Below are 21,448 nucleotides of genomic sequence, written 5' to 3'. Positions count from 1 at the left end.
GATCCAGCATCTAAGGCTTCCAGAGCAGGGCAGAGCCTGCTCCTTTCCCCACAGCCCCCTCCCTCTACCTCAGCCAAGACATGGAATGTTGTGTTGGTGGTTGCCCAGGCAACCAGGGCGGGACTCTGCTGTAGCTGCCTTCTGGGAGTGCAGAGCCAGCTGGTGCTCCCTGGTCCATTGGAGCCCCCAGACCCTCCTGAGCTTGTTCAGAACCCCAAGCGGTAGTGGAAGGAGACAGGATGGCGGTGGCCTGGGAGGAGTATTTCCGGCTGGCCTTGCAGGAGAAGCTGGCTAGGTGAGTGGTCCATAGTAGCAGAAGGTGCTAGAGGAGGGGCAGAAGCCCTTGGGGATGACCCCACTCCTGATCCCCTCCTCTGAGTCCTGGCTTCCGGCGGCAGTTCATGATGGAGTGATGGTTGTCCCACTTCACAGAGAAGAGATTGAGGGTCTGAGAGAAACCCTGTTTACCCCGAGAAAGTTACGGAGCACAGCTAGGCCAAGAGCCAGCATCTCCAACCTGCTCCTGGCCCGCACCCCGCTGCCAGCCAGCTGAGAATGAAATCATTCACACCTAGGAAGGAGCTAGTCTGAGGACAGCTCCCTCATCTCCCGCTGCCTCCTCCCCGCTTGCAGGAAGATTCCAGAGCCGAAGGTGAACCACTTCCCCCAGGTGCTGCGGCTCCTGGAGAAGAAGCAGGAACTGGCAGACGCAGACCGGGCCCTGCAGGCCCAGAAAGAGGTGAATCACCGGCTCCCTGAGACTGGGACACTGGACGGAAATGGGGGCTGGGGGGAGTTGGACGGTGAGGAGGGAGAGATACGGAAAGTGCCAGGGGCAAACTTGGTGCTGTGTGTCCACATCTTTCTCCCGCTGGGCAGCTGCTGATCTTGCTCCTAGGACAGTTAAGGTGAGCACAAAGGAAGAGTGGGGGACTGGGTGCAGAAAGGCACGAAGACATCATCCTGAAAGTGGTGGGCAGGGGTGGGTTGGACCAGGCAGGCAGTGACCGTGAAGGCCCCTGGACTCACCTGCGCCTGCGGACAGACAGAGCCCCCTGTGGTCGCACGCAGGTATTCCATACCAAGAAGGCCATGCTCCAGCAGAGGCGGAAACAGCTGGAACAGAAGGAGCAGGAGCTCAAGGATTCCTTCTTTCGCTTTGACAAGTTCTTGCAGGTAGGTGGGGGAACGCATGCACTTCCCCATCTCCATCAAAAGGGTCATAGGTCAAACCCTACTAAGGACCAGGCGGGTGGCATACTTAAAAAGTAGTGGGTTTGGGCCTATGAGTGGGCTTCCAAAAGATGGCAGGGGGGATTCCTGTATCTCTCCATTCCCTCGCTCAGCAGACTTTGTCAAGGTCCCTGGTCCGAGTGGTACAAGTGTTGGGACGCATGGACGCAGAGCTGGCAGCATTTCACACAGGGGCCCTGGCTGGATTCAACCTGGGGCCTGTTTTTGTTGCCACTCCTGGCAAGCGTGCTGTGGTTGGGGAGGCGTGGAGGCCGTGCGCCCGGCCACCACCATCTCCATCTCCGCTGTGTGCTCTCCGCAGGACTCCGAGGCCCGGCGCCACCGCGCGCTGAGCCGGGCGGCGGAGGAACGACACCTCGCTGACCGCCAGGAGGCCGAGGCCCGGCGGCTGGCGGCCCAGCTAGAGGAGCTGCGGCAGGAGCATGCGCGGCTTCAGCGCAGCCTGGAGCGCCTGGCGCCGTGCGCGCGGCTGTTGGAGCGGGTGCTGGAACAGCTACCGGAGGTGAGGGCGCACTTGTTAAGGAGTCAGGTGCCAGCCAGTCTGGTTCACTTCGTAGTGACCCTAGGTACACAGCTGCCTGCCCCTGCGCCATCCTCACAACTTGCTCCGTTTGAGCTGATTGTTGGAGCCACGTACTGGGCCAGGCCTGTAAGGCAGGGACACGCTTCTTGCTCCAGGATGCCTACCCACAGGAGCGGGCCCTGTGACTGTCAACTCCGTTTACAGATGGAGAAACCAGAGGATCAGAAGAAAACTGAGTTCCTCTAAGTGAGCCCCACAGGCAGGCAGGTGGGGAAAGGGGATCGCTGGCGATCAGTGGGAAAAACAAGAGCTTTCTGCTTACCTGTCTGGGAAACCCACTGTGGGGTTACTGCGAGTCAGCCTCGACTCCAGAGCAGTGAGTTTGGGTTTGTTTTTTTATTATAACTCACAGGTAGGTAGTGAGGTGTAGTGAGTGAGCTTGGTGACCCTCTGGCTTGACCTTGCTATACCCACTTCAGGCTTGCGGTGCCCTCATTGTAGTTGGGCCAAGGAAGCGCTGGGAGTGGTATGGGCCAGGTGATCCGAGGTGGACAGGGGGCGGGGGACACTGCTCCTGGGAGTTCCTCTCTGACCTCTGCCATCCCAGTTCCAGGAGGTCCCCGAGCTGGTGTCGCGCTTCGATGGACTGGCCGACATGGAGGCCGCGCTGCAGCGCACGGAGCGCGAGCGGCTAGCAGAGCTGGAGGCGGCGCGGGCGCAGCTGCAGCGGCTGCGGGACACCTGGCAGGACGAGGTGCTGCGGCACAGCCAGCAGCGTGCCCAGCTGCAGCAGCGCCTGGAGGAGGCCCGCGAGCGCACGCTGCACTGGGTACGGCTGCCAGGGAGGTGGACGACCCCAGCCTCCTCACTCGGAGAGTGAGCCAGCGCCAGTGGGCAAGAGAACTGAGGACGCGGAGGGGGACGCACTCCGAAGGGCGCAGGTTCAGATGGGGGAAAGCACTGTGGGGCACAAGAGGCCGGAACCCCAGAACCGGAGCGCACTGCTGCCTCTGATCCGGCCGAGGGCGGAGTGGGATATACAGCCCAGTCCTCGGAGCTTCAGTCGGTCAACCGGAAGCCCACTTGTCATTCCCTAGGAATCCAAGTGGATTCAGATCCAGAACACGGCAGCCGAAAAGACCCTGCTCCTGGGGCGGGCCCGGATGGCGGCGCTGAACCTGTTCCAGATCGTGTGCCAGTATCAGAAGCAGCCACCTGCCCTGGACCTGGAGGACACTGAGGGGCAGCTGGAGCAGGTATGGGTCCCGGCCACCTCCAGCCCCCCCACCCCCATCCTTGTCAGAAACATCATGGGACCAGGAATCCCACCAGCCAGGTGGGCTACCTTCTGTGATCAGAGCTGGAGACCTCCCCATCTCCCACCCCACTGGGTGTGAACCTGGGAGTCCTGGCTTGCAGGTTTGGTTCTGCATTTGAATCAGACGATGACCTAAACGGTGAAGCCTGCTCTCAGTCCGTGCACGGCAGGTGCTGGTAGACCCCATCCATTATGCCACAAACACCCCTCCCTTTCCTCCCAGCGTCCAATGCCTCAAACCAGTCCGGCTTTTAATGGATCCATGACCCTCTCACTTCCGGGACGTGTCCAGAGCAGGGGGCTGGACGAAACCTGGATATGGTCCATAGGGTTTGCGCTGATTTGCATATCACCAGGCCTTTCTTCCTAGTCTCTCGGCTCTGCTGCATCCTATCCACCAGAGGGAGACCCCTGGTGACAGTTTAAATACTGGTGGAGCAGCTTCCAGGGTGGCAGGAATGCATGGTGTGGGCAGCGGGGCGGTCATTCAGGCTGCTGTGATAGGCCTTGGCCAAACTGACTCATAGCACGTCTTAGAATAGAGGACAGCCGCCCCATAGGGCTTCTGAGGCTTTAAGGATGCTGGTATGCCCCTCCCACGGGGTGGCTGGTAGACTCAAAATGCCAACATTTGGGTTCAAAGTGGGCAAGTCAGCAGAAAGGTGGTCATCTGCTGGCTAGGGGTTTACCGGGAACCCCACTGCTGGCCCTTTCACAGGGGTCTCCAGCCCCCACCCATTTGTCCAGCTCTGGGAGGTGGGGAGTGGGCTGGAGACTGACTCGGTGTGACTTCAGCTGCGGTCCTCAGGTACAGCTGTTCTTCCAAGACCTGTCTGGCATGCTGGCCAGCCTCCGCCAGGCTGAACCGTGACTCCGGTGAGTAGGGGTGAGGGCAGGACCAAGCAAGAGGAGGGGGGCCCACACATCCTGGGGAGCCTGGGCACTGCTGGCTCTCCCCAAACTGCCTTCCTCTCCTGAAAGGGGGACCAGGCTAGCCTGCTCATGTTGAGGATTTAAATGGCTTCAGCATGCAGCTAGTACTCAAAACACATGGCCCACAGTGGTGGTAACGAGGGGCTTTGTATGGGATGCTAGTCCCTGCAGCCCCCCCAGGTACCATGTGGCCTGACACCTGCACCTCATCTGTGAACCACGGCAGGGACCAACCCTCCAATCCCAGGGCAGGGGTTTAGAAAAATGAATTTGCAGTCAGTGGCTTGGAACCTGGCATGGGTCATGGGTGATGGTATAAGTGATTCGTGGGGCTGTCAGCGACCCACAAGGTCAGTGGTTTGAACCTTGGGAGAAACTCATAGGGTTGCTATGAGTTGGAATCGGCTGGCGGGTGGTTTGGAACATGGTACATGCAGACGGAAGCAGGCAGCTGTCTGGCCACAAGGCCCCCCACTGTGGTCTCAGGCTGGCTCACAACCCAGCCCTTGGAGGTTGCCCTTGACCTTCTCAGGACCCCACAGGAGGGGGACTTGGGGGTATTCAGGAAGCCGTGGCTGAGGGCAGAGTTGGCTATGACCATGGGGCATGGTGGTCCAGAGGCTGATCAGAGGGGAGCACTGTGCTCTCAGACCCAAGACCGTGCACCCTGCTGTCTCCCAGTTTCCACCCAACTGCAGGCTCCCCCACCAAGCCAACCACCTTAGCTTGCTCCACTATGAGACAGGCATGCGGGCAGGACTCAGCCCAAGAGGAGCACCTGTGGCTAAGGAGCACATCCCCTGCTGGGATGCCCCCACCTATAGCCCCCTCGGACACCAGAAGTGCTCCATCAAGATTTATTACATGGAAAACAGCAATGTCCCCAGCCACAGGCACATATGGGAGCCACGGCAGCCACGTCAAGTAGCACCAGCTCAGCGTATGGCCTGCCCAGCTCTGCTGGCGAACTCCTAGGCACCCTTCAGGGCCCTGGTGGACCGGCCCTCCAGCACAGGCCCAGGCTTGCAGCAGGAACTCCGGAAGTGGGTGCCAATGAGCCCGTGGGGCCAGGTCCCTGTCCTTACATCCTCTTCCTCATCTTGCCCTTCTTGCAGTGGGAGCCCCGGCCAAAGGCACCCCTCTGCAGCTCCCGGGCTCGGTGGCGGTTGCGGGCTGAGAGCTGCTTGAGGCCCCCGCGTTGCAGGAAGTGCATCTTCTGGGTTCGGCGTCGCTGCTTCAGGATCTGCTGCTTGGTCTTCAGCTCGGAGCGCACTCGGCCCGCGGGGGGGCCCACGGGGTGGGGCGAGACACCTGCAGTGGGGAGCCCAGGGCTCAACCTGGGGGTCTGTGCCACCCCTCCCCATTTCCTACACCCAGCAAGCCCCGGGCTGCTCCACATTCCTGGCAGTGGCATCTAGCCAGCACATGGCAGGCACAGATTGGGGGTCCAGACTGCCTAGAGAGCACCACAGCATGCAGCCTGGAGCTGGGACTGCCGGGGTTCGAACCCCAATAGCAGCCTCTTGGACCTCCCTTCCCTACTGTTCCCTACCTCTGTTTCCCCACCTGTGGGTTAGGAGTAACAACACCCTCCTCCTGAGCTACCGGGGCGTGTGTGAATGAACTATTACATGTGGAGCACGGGGCCTGCAGGGTAGGGCAGAACTGCCCCCTGGAGGTCCTGGGCTCTAAACCTCTCTGGAAGCTGTCACCCCTTTCTTCTTTGCAGCTCGAGGGGGGGGGGGTGGGGGTGGGGGTTGAACCCATCACGTTTAGGTTAGCAGGCCCTGGGCCAAGGTCACACAACAAGCATAGCTGACACAGGGAAGGCCAACCTGCTCTTCCAGCTCCTGGGAGAGCAATTGCCACCAGCCTTCCTGGTGCCCCACTGAGTCCTGCTTCTCCACCCCCTCTGCCAGCCGGGCCCTCCCACCACAGGCTCCCACATTTCCGGTCAGGGTGGGCCAGAGAGCAGCAACTGGTGTCCCCAGCCAAACTGCCCTCACCTCCTGGCCATTCTCCCTGGCAGCCATGTGAGGTCAGGAATGAGGAGGGAGGGAGGGCCCAAGAGAGGCGGGGTCTGCCTGGGAGAGGCGCACCTGCGCACCAGGGCACAGGCAGAGAGACAAGAAGGGGAGAGGAAGACGGACAGAGGCCCGAGAGAAAGACTGAGATGGATCCAGAGAAAGGGCAGGACCAGAGGCAGAGACCAGCAGAGGCCCCCAGGGCCAGGGCAGAGAGGGGCGCCTGAGGGTTTGGGTGCGGGCGGGTGGAGGGGCCCACAGAGAAGGGCTGTTAGCAATGGCGACAGCACCCTCTGGGCCTTAGCTCCCCGCCCTGCACTTACCTTGGCTGTGATGCCTCCTCCCGCCTCTCTGCGGGGGGCCTTGCCGCTGACTGGGCCCCTCCTCCTCCGAGTCCCGATCCTCAATCTTCTGCTTCTGCTTCCACTTTTGGTAGCTGGCAGGCCATTCAGGAAGCTGGCAGCAGCCTTGCTGGCCTGACTCCACCCTCAGGCCCCGCCCCAACCGCCCAGGCCCCGCCCCCAAACGCCCAGGCCCCGCCCCCATCCCTGAGGATACAGGTCCCGCTTGTAGGAGCTGCTGATGTAGCGCCCGCTCTCTGTCTTGATTTTCTTCTTATCCTCCTGCCCAGAGCGCCCCACGAACCGCTTCTTCTTCCGGTCCCTGCGGGAGGAATGGGGGGCACGCAGCATGGTTAGGGGTGGGGTGGGGGCCGTGGGCAGCCTCCCTTCTCACTGGCATCTCAGAGGTGCTCTGCCCTCACCAAGTCCCCACTGCTCGTGGGGACGGGACCCTTTGGTGTGATCTCGAGGATCACAGGCCCGGGAGGCCCGGATAGTGGGGGGCCCTGGCACACTCACCACTTGAGCTGCTGCTGGCCCCGCGTCAGGTTCTGGGCTTCGTCGCCCATCAGGTCCAGGACGGCACCGGCCACCTGCTGCTCGAAGGCCCCACTGTCGCCCACGCTCAGGCTGCAGAAAGGGCGGGAGAGTGTGACAGGGGAGCTCCAAGCCCCCAGCCCCACGTGCCCAGCACCAGGCCCCATCCCACTTACCCGCGCTCACTGTCGAAGTCCTTGGGCCGGTAGGGCACATAGAAGTCCGGGTCCTGCTGCTGGGTCTCTGCCCGCCGCCGCTTGGCACCCCCATCAGGGCCTGGCTGCCTCGACCGCTTCCTGCCCACAACCTCTGTAAAGACGTCCTGGCCACCAAGGCCCAGTGTCACGCCCGGGACGTCCTCCCGTCCCAGTCCAGCAGAGTGGGGGCTTCACATTGCCCGCTGGGGGCTTGGGTTCTCTGCCTGGTACCCATTGTCCCACCTGCTCTCGGGCCAGCAGAGACTGGCCAGTCCAACCGATCGACGGGCTCTGCTTCAAGGCCAGCCTCAGCCTGTACAGTAACCCCGACCAGCCCGCAGCCTTGGAGTTCCAGGGGCAGCTCTGTACCTCCACATCCACTCCCGTGTCCTCTTCTTCCTCCTGCTCCTCGGGCTGCTCCCCCGTGGGGGTGGGGGCAGGGGTGGGGGCGCGGGGACCCTCCTGCTGCCCCTGGAGCCTCTGCCGCTGGAAGCTGGCGATGGCCTTGCGGTCCTTCTGCCTCTTGGCGCGCATCACCTGGCTGCTGGGGTCCCGGCTGGAGGCATTGATCTCAAAGATGGTCTGCAGGGGACACTCACCTGCTTCACCTCCAGCCGCTCCCACACCTCCCCAGCCCCGCCCTCACAGCTGCGCTGGGATCCCCCAGGGTCTCTCAGTTCCACTAGTGGGTACCCCATCACCTCCACCCACGAGGCAGGGGCTCAGAGAAGGTGATGACCCACACCCGTTCACGGTCACTCAGCTTAGAGAAGCCAGCGCTCGATTTCGGCCTCAGCCCTGACACCAGACTCTCCTTGCATGGGATACGACCAGACGAGGGGACAAGAGGTCAGAAGCCAGTGCCTCAGGCCTTGGGGACCTGTGCCCCCCCCATGCCTCAGTCTACCCATTCACAGATGGTACGTGCCTGCTGACAACCACGCTGCTGGGTGGAGCCCCCAGCCGCCCCGTGGCCCAGGCTCCTGTGAGCCAGTGCACGGTCACTCACCGCCCGAGAACGGTACGTCTTAATGCTGTCTACCAGCCGCAGCCGCTGCAGCTCTTGCTCCTCAAAGCGCAGGCCTGGTGGGGGGTGTGGGGGGTGGGGGAGGAGGTGAGGGGCTCATTCCACCGAGTTCACCTGCCCGCCTGCCCTGCCTCATCCCTGCCAGCCCCCCTGAGAGAACTTACTGAAGAGCGGGTGCAGGCCCAGTGCCGTGAGGTCCAGCGCCTTGGCCCTCTTGATGGACTCCGGTGAGGGCGCCGGCCTGGAGCGCACGTACTGCTGCTGAGAGTTGTCGGCCACGCGGCTCAGGCCCCGCAGCTCCAGCGAGGCCGCCAGCGTGCTCTGTAGGCCGCAGTCCTCGTCGTCCACCACGCTCTGTGGCACCCGGCCCAGCACGCCGTCCATGCTGGCTGCCCCTGCTGGCCGCACAGTTCCCATCAGAGGCCACCCGGCCCGGCCACCTGCTTTGCAGAGCCCTGCTTACACCGTCCCTGTGGCTCGCCTGTCCACTCTCCGTGGTGCTTTCCCTGGAGGCGGTGTGGACTACCCTCTCGCGGGGATGCTAACCACAAGGTCATGCCCTTGGAAACCACCAGCCCGTCTGTCCGCAGGAGAAAGATTGGTGTCTTCCCAGATGGACGGCCTCACAAGCCCACAGGGCCTTCTCCACTCGGTCCCGCGGGGTCGGTATGACTTGAAACCAACTCCACAGCCTGGAGTCTGCTTGGGATGTCTGTTTTGGGGGCTGCGAAGCAGAGCCAAGGAGCGGCCCCAAACCCCATACATTTGTCAGCCAGCCCGGGAAGAAGTAGTGTGCAGACGCCAGCACTGCACCACTGGGTCTCTCCTCGGCATGCCCATCTTTCAGATGAGAAAACTGAGGCTCAGGGAGGCTGGCTTACAGAGGCAGGAGCAGCAGAGCACACAGGGGGTCCAGTCACAGGCTTACGATATGCCAGGCACGTCCCTGTGCCCACAAGCCTCGGAGCAGAGGGCCTGCATTGCCCCGAAATGTCCTTGGGCATTGGGCTTGTTATCACGGGTAACGCACAAAAGCGAGAGGGGGGGAGGAGCAACGACCAGCGTTCCTCCCGCCTCACAGGCAGGTGTCTCATGAGCCTGTGTTAGAGACCAGCAAACTGAGGGCCCTGAGGCGTCCTCCCCTTGCCTCCTCCTCCAATCAGGAGGTGGCAAGCTTCACCCCTGCCCACAGCCTGTACTCACCTGGGGGCTCCTCGTGGGGGCGGGCGAGGGTCAGCGATCGGCCCAGAAACAGGTGCAGGTCCAGCAGGTAAGGGACCTCGTCTGGGGCCACCAAGGAGTAGGCTGTGCCACTTCTGCCAGCTCGGGCCACCCGGCCTGCAGGGAGGAGACACTGCCAGCAGGAGCAGGAGGAACATGCCCCACTGACCGGCAAGCTGCTGGCCTCGCCCTCAAAGGGCATGCTGGGAAAGCGGGCCAGACCACAGACCAGGCATGGCCCTTATTGCTATCCCATCTTCAGCAGCGCCTTCCCAGGGCCACCCCAGGAGGAAGCACCGGGCTGCAGCAACTTAGACCGTTCCCTGCTCTGCAGCCCACCAGATCTGTCAGCCCATTAGACGTGACCTCCAGGCCCACCACCCAGGGTGGGAGGCTTTGCCGCCCGCCCGCCCACCGGGCTCAAGAAGGCCAGGTGCTGGAGCGCCTCCTTGTGGGATATTTCTGAGCCGCCACTGTTACAAGTGCGTAGGTCTAGACCTTTCGTAGGACGCACCTCTGGGTGAACTCATACTATAAAGCTCGGGGTCAGTATCACGTGCAATCCACAGGCGCCACCCAGGGACCTTCATGACTCTAAATGTCATTTAAATGGTTGCTAAGGGACCTGGGAGCCCCGATCGTGCCGTGGGTTATGTGTCGGGCTAACCACAAGGTCTGCGGTTCAAAACCACCAGCTACTCAGGGAGAAAGATGAGGTTTCCTGCTCCCATAAGGAAGAACAACCTTCGTAAGCCCACAGGGGCAGTTCTACCCTGTCCTATAGGGGCGCTATGTGTCAGAACTGACCCAAAGGCAGTGGGTTTGGTTTTTGTATAAGAATCCGGTAGAGGAGCTACAGAGACCCAGCGGTTCAGGTAGAATGGTCTGGGAGACGGGGCCAGGGGCCCGCGTGTGCAAAGGCTGCCCCAGGAAATTGGCAGGTCATCCCGGAAAGGAGGAGCCTTGGACTCAGAAGGGGCCTGCATCCCCTGAGAGACTCTCCTTCCCAGCCTCAGCTTCCCCAAGTGGAGCCCTGTGCCCTCGGCTCTCGATGGGAGCAGCCCATACCGACGCGGTGCAGGAAGAGCTTGCCCTTGGCTGGGAAGCTGTAGTTGATGACATTGTCCAGCAGGGGGATGTCCAGGCCACGGGCGGCCAGGTCGGTCACAATGAGGGCGGAGCACTTGCCGTGGGTGAACATGGCCAGGTTGATCTTTCGGGCCGTCTGGTCCAGGGCGCTGTAGATGTGGGTGCAGCTCACCCGCTGGGTCTTCAGCAGCTGCATGGGGTGGGGATTGCAGTGGGGGTGAGGGGTGAGAGATCAGAAGAAATGCCTTGGTGGGGTGGCGGTGAGGGGGGTGCAGGTGCATAAGACAGGGGGGCTGGAGTCCAGCTGGGGGACTCGGGCTCAGGGCCTTCATCAGCACCAATGGGGGTTCTGTCACCTCCCTGTAGGGTGGGAGGAGCCCACCAGGTACACCCCAGAGAACAAGCCATATCCGGACCTGCTCAGGCCCTGCCGCTAACAAGCTGTGTGGCCACAAACAAGTTGCTTGCCCTCTCTGTGCTTCCGTTTCCTCATCGGTTGGTGGAGGAGAGTGAGACTTCTCCCCTCACTCACACCACTGCTGGGGGCTTAAGAAAGCTGATACAGGGCCTGGGACCCAGGGCGTGTTAGCTAGTCCTTAAGAAGGACCCCAGGGTCTGACTCCTGGTGGGGTGGGGTGACAGCAGCTGCACAGAGAAGTGTATCCGGAATAACTGCAGCCCAGGGGACGGCATCCACAGATAAGAACCAGGTGTGACTGGGCCAGGCCGGGAGGTTCCGGGGAGACATCCGGCTACCTTCTGGGGAGCTGGGAGTCTGCACGGCTGGTCCTCACAGGCCCAGGGCAGCCACTGTGGGGGTGAGCCCAGTCCACAGCGAGCCCACATGAGACAGCAGGGCTCCTGGGCTCCCTAGGACCTCTGTTGGCTGGTTTTACATAATCACCCGGCAGACTTTTCTTCCAGGTAGAACCCAAGCCACGCCCACTGCCACCCAGCCCACCCTGGCCACTGCTGCCCCACAGCCCATACGGATGCCCACTGCCACGGCTTTCTCCCGAGGAAGCGGCTGGCGGGCTTGAACCACCAACCCCTTGGTCCGCAGCCCAGCGCTGTAGCCACTGTGCCACCAGCCCTGGACATGCATGTGTGGGGATTTACGGAGCCGCAAAGGGTTGCGCCGCTGTGAAGAAGCCTGGAGTGCCGTGAGCATCACCAAAATGTGCCACAGACACAGGAAAGGCACACGGCTTTTAGGGACACGGGCTGCCCAATGGCCTTGCTCGATGCCGGGCTGACACAAACCTTTGGGATGTTTAAAAAGTGGGGGGAAACCCAAACCAAATCACACAGCACCTGAGAAGCACCCTCAGGGTGGTTTCCAGTCTGGTGCTGCCCCCGGGTGGTGGCACATGGAACTGCAGCCCCTATTGCGGGGCCGCAGGTGGGATGGGCCCTCTGCTCACCTCTGTGAGGTACTCGGCGTGGTGCTTTGTGGCCACGAACACCACGGTCTGGTCCTGGGGTCGTACCACGTTGCGCAGCAGGTGGAGCAGCACGGCGGGCTTGGTGTCCTCGCGCACGTGGAGGAAGGTGGTCTGGGGGCAGAGGGCACGGGCTGGTTGGCCTGTGGGGCCTGGCTTCTGCCAGGTGGGGAGGTTGAGGGTGGTGGCTGGAGGAACCTCACCTTGAGCTGCTCGTTTAGTTTGGCGTCCACGTCCAGGCGGATGAGCGAGGGCTCCGTGAGGCCTGTGGGAGGAGGCTCCGCTCAGTGAGGGCGGCAGAGGGACAAGCATCTGCCCCTCCTGCACGCACACACGCACGCCCCCTGCTCACTAACCTGCGCGGGCAAACTCCACCAGCAGTTTGGGCAGTGTGGCTGAGAACAGCACGGTCTGCTGGCCCCCGGGGAGGCGGCTGATGATCTCCTGCAGCTGCTCAGCGAAGCCCATCTCGAAGAGTCTGGGGGAGGGAAGGGGGAGGTCAGGGGTCAGGGGAGGGGTTGCCACCGCTCCACCCAGTAGGGCCACGCCCACCTATTGCTGCCCCAAGTTCTGGACAAGTGGTTCACCTGGCATCCCCACTCCGGCCTCCTCCTGAGCAAAGGGAACCCAGAAACCTCGGGTCCGTTGGCTTAGCTCTCTCCCACAAGTTTGCACCCCAATAAACGCTAACGGTCCTCACGGTCCTCCACACTCCTGACTCATTCACCCTTCCCAGTGGCCCGGTGAAGGACGGGTGAATGCGCACCCGTCTTCTCTAGCTGCAACAACTGAAGCTCAGGTACCTCCAGAGACCAGCCCAGGCTCACAGAATTGCGAAGGAGTAGCTTGCTCTATATACGTGGCTCTTAGGGCTGCTTCCCCTAGGCTGGCCCGATCCCCTGTGCTTTCCCAGCCTCAGAACCAACACCGACGCCGGGGCCCAGGTATGTCTGCAGCCCTACCTGTCGGCCTCATCAAACACCACGTACTCCACGCTCTGGAGCTTCAGGTTCATCTCCACAGCCACGTGCATCAGCCGCCCAGGGGTCGCGATGATTCTGGAAGGGGATATGCAGACCAACTGAGCCCTGGGTCGGGGCCACCAACCCTCCTCCTCCTCTTGCCACCTGGCTCTTGGCCATCTGGGGTAGGGGACACGCCCCACCCCCACCCTCACACATCACCCTCAGTCCACAAACTCACATGTCAGGATTTTCGTGCAGGGCTGCAAACTGATCTTCCATTCTAGGGAGGAGAGGGGGTGTTCGTTTCGCTGCACGATGATCTTTAGGCTATTTCTACCCATAAACCATGCGACAGCCATCCCCACGAAGGGAGACTCTAGGCTTCAGGTAGCGGAAAGGCTATTGCTGAGATATAAGGCAAAGGCATTGCCTTGGCAAATTGAGCCATACAAAATAACTGGTTACAAAAGAGACTTGGGCTCGGCTGTAAAAACCACCACTCCCACTCGACTCGAGCCACAGCACCCCCTGGCAACAAACCCTGGAACTGCTGGCTCCGCCGAGCACCCAGCGTCCCGCAGCACTAGGCACCAACGGAAACACTAAACCCACTGCCAGAGTTGATTCTGACTCTCAGAGACCCTATACGGGGGGCCTTTCAAGGTTGTGAGTGTTTACGTGAGCAGATAGCCTCATTTGCCTCCTTCCTTGCGGTTGGTGGGGTCAAAGGGACGACTTTCCAGTTAGCAGCCTGATGCTTTCAGGGCAGCACTGTGCTGGAGGGAGGGGGGGGTGGGGGCTCCTTTCTTGTCCCCAGGTGCTTGTGTTTAACTCTGGCCACACCCGTTACACAAGGGCAGTGCTCCTCCCAAACACCCTCAGAAAACAATCCTGCAGCGGCCAGAAACGAGCCAGGAGGTGGTGACAAGGGGCAAGAGCCTGGGTCCTGAGCTCGGTCCAACCACTGCGTGGCCCTGGGCCCATCGCCTGCCCCATGTGTGCATCTGTGAGGAAAACCCACACAAATCTGAGCCCGACCAAGCACTGCCTCCACAACCGGGCATATTAAAACAGCCACGCCCCGGGCCGGACTTGGGATCTGCAGGGGCACAAAGACTTCTACGAAGCCCTCCAACAACTGGATTGCTCCCCAAAGTTGTCCTCCAACCCGACCCTGGTATAGGAAACCCGGAGGGGGCAGTTCTACCGGGACCTATTGGGTCATTACAAGTTGGCATCGACTCGGTGGCAGGGAGTGGGTTTTGAAGCACCTTGCTGGTTCACTTCCCAGCATAGGGCTGAGTAGCAGTGCATGTGTGGCCCCTGTGCGGTCGCACGTCGCTGCCATTTCTACATTTCACTGGCTGCTGTGATCACGTGATTCCCCACCCCCATGCCCAGGGACACAGGGTGGCTGGGAGCAGGGGGTTCTTACTTGTCCCCGCCGAGGATCAGGGCTGTCTTAAGGCCTGTAAACTTGCCCAGCTATGGAAAGAGGAGAGAGACAGTGTTAAGGGGGAGAGGACAACTCCCTATTCCCCCCACCAACCCATTAGCCCGGCACCCACACCCCCACCTCCTTGGTGAACTTCATGGTCTGCAGGGCCAGCTCGCGGGTTGGCGAGAGGATGAGGGCACGGGCCCCGGTCTGGGCACTGTGGGCCTTGAGCCGCTCAAACATGGGGATGAGGAAGCAGGCTGTCTTGCCGCTGCCTGTGCGGGCCATGGCCACCACGTCCTTGCCGTCCAGGATCATCGGGATGGTCTGCGGAGGGATGAGGGCAGGGGTCAACTCCAGCTCCCGGCCACGAGACCCCAGGGAGTGTGGCCAGCCACTCAGCTCTGAGCTCCTGCAGCCAGTGGCCTTGGGGGTGGGGTGGTGGGAGAATAGGGTGCCTCAAGCTTCCTGGGCAGCCTCCAGAGGCTTCTGGGTAAAGGCCAGGTTCCAGCCTCTACCGTGCTGGGCCCAGTGTCCTCTCTGGCCGGACTTTAGCCAAGGAACATGGTAAATGGGGCAAACGCTGAGGCAGCAGTCCCTTGCACAGACTGAGCCCACCGTACCTTCCTCTGGATGGGCGTTGGCACCTTGTACCCCTTCTTCATGATGCCTTTGAACACTGGGTAGCTCAAGCCTGGGGAGACAAGGGGGCAGTCAGCCTCGGCAGACCCAAGTTCTAATCCCAAGGGGCCACTCAAGCAGCTGGGCCTCTCTGCACCTAAGGGTCCTCAAGGGGCTTCGAGGATTGGCTGTGAGTCATGAGTTTGCGGCCGCTCCTAACCCACTGCCATCCAATCTATTCCGACTCACGGCGACCCTGCAAGGCGCAAATTGCCCCTGTGGGTTTCCGAGGCTGTCAGTCTACAACTGCAGAAAGCCTCATCTGGCTCCCACAGAGAGGCCGATGGATTCGAACCGCTAGCCCTGTGGTTAGCAGCGCAACACATGCCCCACCATGCCACCAGGGCTCCCTCCCATGGAACTGAATTAGAAAACATACTCTCTGCCATCCTGTCGATGCCGGCTCATTGTCACCCTACAGGAGAGGGTCGGGCTGCCCCTGTGAGTCTCCGAGGCTGCGACTCTTTACTGGAGCAGAAAGCCCCCCCCCACCCCCCACCTCTCACATGGAGCAGGTGGTGGTTTTGAACTGTGGACCTTACAGTGAGCGGCCCAACACATAACCACTCAGCCACCGTGGCTCTTTTCCATAGTGCCCGCCCAGCGTCAGCTCTCTCTGAGACTACTTAAGATGGCAAGTGGGGCCGGAGAGGCCACACTGGGGTGGGGAGGAAGCCCCTGCCGAGTCTCATCGGCTCCGGGAGATTTCCCAGACTCTGCTCATGCACTTCAAGCCTGGCCCTTAGGGCTAAATCCGATGCCTTCGGTCTGGTTTTGTTGTGGTGGGGGGTTTTAAAAATCATTTTACTGGGGGCTCCTACAGCTCTTAAAACAATCCATACCTTCATTGTGTACATAGGTTGCCATCAACCTTTTCAAAGCGGCTGGGCCCTTGGTATCAGCTTGTGTCCCCTCCACCCTGGCTTTGTTTTTTAAATCACTTTTATGGGACACAGTGGCACCCACTTACATACTACCGTGGCAGTAGAATGTTGAGAACATTAAAGCCGAAACAGTTTATCCCCCAAGAGGTAGCCAGGCATCCCGACGTCAATGCCCAGCTAGTCCGCCTGGTCCCCTGGTCTGGAATACTGTTTGTTGTTCCGGCATGCCGTCATTCCCCAAATGTCTTTGCCTGTTCCTGCACCAGCGTCGCCCTTTCTGAGCCCTGTTCTAACTGATCTCTATGAGTTGGGCAGCCCCTGCCCTGAATAATCACATCAGCTACCTCTGCCTGCCGACCACCCCCACATGCTGGGCCCAGGGCAGACAGCGGTAATCAAGAGCAGAGGGTATGATGAACCGTTGTCACTGCTGCCCCCAGGCCCTCGGGTGGCCAGCTCACCCACCCATGGACTGGAAGCCTCCGGATTTCTTCTTCTTCTTGTTCTGCGCTCGAACCATCTCCCGGGTGTCTGGCTCCACATCCGAGGCGCACTCTGAGGTGGGGAAGGCGGGCAGGGGCCGGCCTGGGCCCAGCTGAGAGGGACAAAAGGAGAGGGAAAGTCAGACCTCTGGGGGCAGCAGAAGAGCTGGCCTGTAGCGGGTCTCTCCCCCATCCAAACAGTGCCTCTCCTCAGAGATCATGTGACTTTTCCGAGCGCCGACTCTCCCAGGACTGGGCCAGGGAGGCCAGAGACTCAGAAGCACAGCTGGAGCATCATCATCATCTCCATCATCTCCATCCTCGCCTGTCATTCACCAGTCTCAAAATTGAAAACTCTAAGGGATCAATCAAAGCACCTACTGTGTGTGCGATACAACTTGTCCCAAGGTCTCCTGAGCCCAAGGACAACCTCCCTCCCTACTCCTCGGTCTACCCCCACCCTGGCCTGCCTCTCCCTCCCCACCCTGGCTTCAACCCACCCTTCAAGCCAAGTCCAAACAGGACACCGCCTCGGGGAGCCTTCTCAGACCTAGAGGAACTCACTGCCACACCCCATCAATCCCAATTTCTGGGGACCCTACAGGGCCCAGCAGAAGGACCCCTGTGCGTTTCCGAGGCTGTCAATCTTTACAGGCGCTGAAAACCTCATCTCCCCACCACCGTCAACGTCCACATCCAGCAGAGCTCAACAGAGGGGTCTGAACCACTACGTATGTCTGTCCCCCCTCTCCGGCAAGTACCAGTACTTCTGCCTGCTTGCAGCGTCTCCACATTTTCAAACGTGTGTCGGGTGCCTACCGAGGCCAGGGTGGGTACACAGCGTTGTTGTAAAGTCTCATCTGGTCTCTATCTACAACAGCATGCCACTCACAAGTGGCATGGTCAGGCTCCCTTCTGGGCCTCAGTCTGGGAACCCTGGTGGCCTGGTGGTTAAGGGTTAAGCCCAGTGGTCCGCATGGCACTTCCTGCTCCCATGGAGTGACGGCCTGGGAGGCAGGCAGGGGCAGTTCTACGCTGTCCTATAGGCTCCTATGGGTTGGGATGCACTCGGTGGCAATGATTGAATGACCTCAGTCTCATCAGGAGAATAGGGGTACCAGCACTTGGCTGAATCCAACGATGAGGCGGGCACAGCTCTCAGCAGGGGACCTGGCAGTAGTTAGCGCTCAACACACGTCCACGTTTAACTTATTACTCGTTTCCCAGGCGGCCGGAGGGTGTCCCTCTCTCAGCTCTGGTCCTTTAAAGCATCCTCGCAAGAATCCCCCCGAACTCCGCCAGCGATTCACCCGGACGCAATTTTCATTGGACGAGTGGACGCTAGGACTCGCCCCTTTGGAGCAGAGAGCCAATGAGGAGCGAGTCCCCGAGCAGAAGCCCGCCCCGCGAGGCCCACAGGCACCGACCCAGAAGTCAGGGGTCCCCCCACCTTCTGAACCTTTCAGACGGGAGTGACGGGCCCCAAATCACATGCCCAGAGCGGCAGGCCGGCCGCGGGCTCCACCCGCACCCTCAGCCGTGCCCACGCCGCAGCGAGTGGCTCCGAGGTCGCAGCGCAGCAGCCCCGGACGCACGGACCCAGACGGGCCGGGATGCGACGCGTGTCCCAGCCCCGTGTCCCACCTTCCGTGCCCGGGAGTCATCTTCCGCCTGGACCTCAAACTCGCCGTCCTCCGAGTCGCTGCCGCGGGCCTGGGGGGGTGCGCCCCGGCGTTTGCGGAACCCCTTCTTCTTCTTCTTCCACTGGGCCATGGCCGATCGGGACCGGGGTCCGGCCGCGGGGCGCGAGCCAGCCGCCATGCGGACCAGGGGGCGGGGCCGGAGACGGAATGGGCGGGGCCTGCGGGCCGTACCAACCGCGCACCTGCGGGGAGGACCGGTCTGCGCGCTCCGCCTGCGCCCTCGTCCCCGCCCGCAGTGCCAGGTACGCCCACTCCTGGCTGGCCGCGGGGTCACCTGCTCCCGCTGTGGTAGGTCCCCAGGGTCAGGGACGGAGTTCCTACCCACCCCCCCGGGCAGGAATAGTTCCGCCCGCACCCGCTCCGCCCACTGCGCGGGGCGCGTTGTTGGGTGCGCGCGCCGAGAGCACGTCGCTAGGGCCCGGTGGCCCCGGGTGAGTGAGGTTGCGCTCCGGACCGGGGGCAACCGGGCTCCGGGTTCTGCACGGTGGACCCACTGCGGTCACTCGAGCACCGGGCACCCCGTGGGGAGGCAGCGCGCGAGACGGGGGCTAGAGGCTGATCGCCAGCCGAGAGACCCCCAGAACGCGGAGACCTGGTTGCACGCACAGGCTCTCGGGTCAGAAAAACAAACCAAAAGGGATTCCGTGGGTTCGGATTCGTGGCGACCCCGTGTGTCCACAGGGTGGAACTGCACCGTTGGAAAGCCTTGGCTGTCATCTCTACGGAAGCAGATCACCAATCCTTCCCTTTGCGGCGCAGCTGCGTGGGTTTAACACTGCCAACTTTTCCGTCGTCGGGGGCAAACCACTTTCGCGCCACCCAGGGCTCCCTGTCATCTCATCCAATGCGCAAATTCTCTTTCCACCACTCCCTAGGCGTGGCCCACACCGTGACCTCCCTTAGCGCCTGGATGGTGACGTCTGTGAAGTGGACAGAATCAAAGCTACTTTATGGGGCTGTTGGGGAGATTAAATGAGAGGATGCTTGTCTACCACTTTGCAGGAGGTAAGCTCGCTCATTCACCCACCTTTATTTTTTTTCCCACCCACCTTTAATATATATGTATATACATCCGCCTGCCAGTCCCTGCCCTTGGAAGTAGACACAGGCTGCAGGGGTGGGAGTGGGGGCAGGCTCCCTGTCATACCCTCCTGCCCAGGTTCCACCTGAACATGACCTCTTCATGCCTTCCTCTTTTCCATCCTGCCCAAATAAAACTCCCTGCCACCGAATCGATGCTGACTCATAGCAGTCCCTTTGGATGGCGTAGAACTGCCTGAGTGAGTTTCCAAGACGTTCTCAGTTTTTCCCGGAGCAGAGAGCCTCATCTTTTCCCCAAGGAGTGGTTCCACGCTGCTGTCCTTGCTGTTAGCAGCTCTGCCCTTACGTAAAGACTTTCTGACCACTCAGCTGTCTGCAGGCAAACGGCCCCTTCATTCAGTTAACTCTCTCTCTCTCTCACTCACTCACTCACTCTCTCATACACACACACCATCATTATAACATTTAGAAGCACAGCAACAAATTGGCCTGGGGTTGGCAGCCCTGAGAGACCCAGTCAGGGGAGTCTGTGGGGGAGGGAGCTACTGCTGTGGACCTCATGGTGACCCGATGCCATCCCCTCTCCCAGGCAGGGACTGGCAGACAGAGCCCGCCCACTGTGAGCCATGAGGGCCCCCCCAGTGCTGGCCGTCAGCAGGATGCAGACCGTCCACCGTCAGCACAGCTGCCGGGGTGGCCAGCGGCTCAAGGCCAGGGCGTCCTTTGTGGATGAGACGCTGTTTGGTAGCCCTGTGGGGACCCGGCCCAGCCCACCGGACTTCGACCCGCCATGGGTGGGAAAGGCCAACGGAGCCGGGAGGCCGAGTGGAAGGGTGTCTCAGACCTTGGACGCTAATAAGAGCTGCGAGAGCACCCCACCCAGGGGCAGCACCCCAACGCTCACACCAAGGAAAAACAACAAATACAGGTAGCTGGGGTGGGGGGCTGGGCCCAGCACTCACTTCAGTCACCTGTAGCTCGCCTCTGTGGGACCTGACTAGCAGATCTTCCAAGGGCCCCTGATGAGATGGGCCCCCCAGAAACCAAAGCCCCTTTGAGAAGGATGTTCCTGGTCCCAGTACTGGACTTCTCCCAGAGATCATAGTGGCATAGACCTGGGACTTGGGGTAGGTTACAGGGGGATGGGGTGGGGAGGGGCATACTAGGCTGGGCAGCAAGGGTTGCCATGCCGGGTGGCTAAGGTGCCAGGGGCCTCTCTCTGCCCTCTGCCAGGCTGGTCGGCCACACTCCGTCTTACTGTGATGAGTCTCTATTTGGCTCCCGGACCGAGGGCGCCGCCTGGGAGGCCCCGTGGATGGTCAAAGGTGATGCTGCCAAGCTCCAGGCCCTCTTCTGGACACCCCCCACCACTCCCAGGGGCAGCCACACGCCCCGGCCCAGGGAGACCCCTCTTCGGGCCGTCCACCCAGCCAGCCCCGCCACGGCCCATCCTGGTGTTACGGTGGCGGCAGCAGACTCCCGTAAGCCACCCTTGGCTGGGTTTGGAGCTATGGAGCCAGTGCGACGGGCACGTTCCCGGTCCCTCACCCACCTGACTGTTCCCAGTACCTCTTGCCCACCCACCAGTGCCCCCCATGCCAGTGGGCCTCAGGACCCCAGGCCTCCCCTGTCCAGGGTGACCTCCCGGAGCCCCCTGACCCCCAGGGTTCCCTGCATTGGCATGTCAGTGCCAGCCACCCCCCGACGAGGTGGGGCCCCCCAGAAACCAAAGCCCCCTTGGAAATGAGGTCTTTGGTCCTGGCATTGGGTTTGCCCCAGGGAAGGGGCGGTGTGGGGGAGCAGGGGGCCCAGTGCCATCACCCCTCTGCTGGCAGGCTGCAGTGGCTTCCTGCTTCGTAGGTTCCCTGACATGGACTGAGAGAGCACCAAGAGTCCCCCCACCCCCACCCCCCATTTCAGCCTTGCTGCTCTGTGGCAGTGCCAACCCAATGCCTCCCACCTTAGGCTGCGAAGGAGAACAAACAGACCAAGTGCCAACTGGCTCAGTGGGGAGGCCCTGAGGCTCCCCGACACTGACCATGGAGACCTGGGAGCCTCAAGGCTGGCTCTTGGAGGAGGGCATGGGGGGAGGGCGGGGTGGCCATGTATTTTCCCTGTGTAATAAATGTTAAAACCATGCTCCAGTCCACCGCCCACCCACCCCCACCCCTAAGTAAGAAATGAGTTGTTTTCAGTACCAATCAAGTAATACAAGTCCAAGAAGCAGTACACAAGAAGGGGCAGGCATCAGGACGGTGGCCAGCAGGTGACCAGGGTTGGGAGATGCAGTAACACTGGATCCCCCCCACCCCCGCATTGCCATCCCCTGCCCCCATCTTTCCTTCCCA

The 21,448-nt window shown here is 61.3% G+C and overlaps 3 protein-coding genes across 6 annotated transcripts; 2 read left to right on the top strand and 1 right to left on the bottom strand.

Moving 5' to 3' along the window:
• Positions 1-239: 239 nt before the first annotated feature.
• On the top strand, positions 240-3,966 carry CFAP73 (cilia and flagella associated protein 73). The gene is made up of 7 exons (XM_075534657.1): positions 240-295; positions 634-739; positions 1,072-1,176; positions 1,556-1,756; positions 2,385-2,606; positions 2,875-3,033; positions 3,904-3,966. Exons 1-7 carry the CDS (start codon positions 240-242, stop codon positions 3,964-3,966), a joined length of 912 nt encoding a protein of 303 aa, XP_075390772.1.
• A 905-nt stretch (positions 3,967-4,871) lies between these two features.
• Positions 4,872-18,193, bottom strand: DDX54 (DEAD-box helicase 54). Of its 2 annotated transcripts, none has more exons than XM_075533576.1 (20): positions 18,001-18,193; positions 16,340-16,469; positions 14,933-15,003; positions 14,448-14,636; positions 14,307-14,356; positions 13,110-13,151; positions 12,869-12,964; positions 12,263-12,384; positions 12,110-12,171; positions 11,889-12,020; positions 10,444-10,654; positions 9,358-9,492; positions 8,319-8,552; positions 8,137-8,210; positions 7,497-7,709; positions 7,107-7,252; positions 6,913-7,023; positions 6,611-6,715; positions 6,376-6,488; positions 4,872-5,339 (listed from the first exon to the last, which is right to left on the bottom strand). In XM_075533576.1, the coding sequence occupies exons 1-20, from the start codon at positions 18,175-18,177 to the stop codon at positions 5,110-5,112; spliced, it is 2,643 nt and encodes an 880-aa protein (XP_075389691.1). In that variant the 5' UTR covers positions 18,178-18,193; the 3' UTR covers positions 4,872-5,109. The 2 variants fall into 2 exon arrangements, with proteins under 2 accessions (XP_075389691.1, XP_075389692.1); XM_075533577.1 differs by having other exon boundaries at positions 8,319-8,549.
• Positions 18,194-18,434: 241 nt separating this feature from the next.
• Positions 18,435-21,238, top strand: RITA1 (RBPJ interacting and tubulin associated 1). Of its 3 annotated transcripts, none has more exons than XM_075533579.1 (4): positions 18,435-18,490; positions 18,935-19,064; positions 19,690-20,028; positions 20,334-21,238. In XM_075533579.1, the coding sequence occupies exons 3-4, from the start codon at positions 19,727-19,729 to the stop codon at positions 20,845-20,847; spliced, it is 816 nt and encodes a 271-aa protein (XP_075389694.1). In that variant the 5' UTR covers positions 18,435-18,490; positions 18,935-19,064; positions 19,690-19,726; the 3' UTR covers positions 20,848-21,238. The 3 variants fall into 3 exon arrangements, with proteins under 3 accessions (XP_075389694.1, XP_075389695.1, XP_075389693.1); XM_075533580.1 differs by lacking the exon at positions 18,435-18,490 and adding an exon at positions 18,500-18,822; XM_075533578.1 differs by lacking the exon at positions 18,435-18,490 and having other exon boundaries at positions 18,500-19,064.
• Positions 21,239-21,448: the final 210 nt, after the last annotated feature.

Source organism: Tenrec ecaudatus, chromosome 16 (assembly GCF_050624435.1).
Source record: "Tenrec ecaudatus isolate mTenEca1 chromosome 16, mTenEca1.hap1, whole genome shotgun sequence".
In the NCBI taxonomy this organism is placed as follows: domain Eukaryota; kingdom Metazoa; phylum Chordata; class Mammalia; order Afrosoricida; family Tenrecidae; genus Tenrec; species Tenrec ecaudatus.
This window is presented reverse-complemented; position numbering and strand designations above follow the sequence as displayed.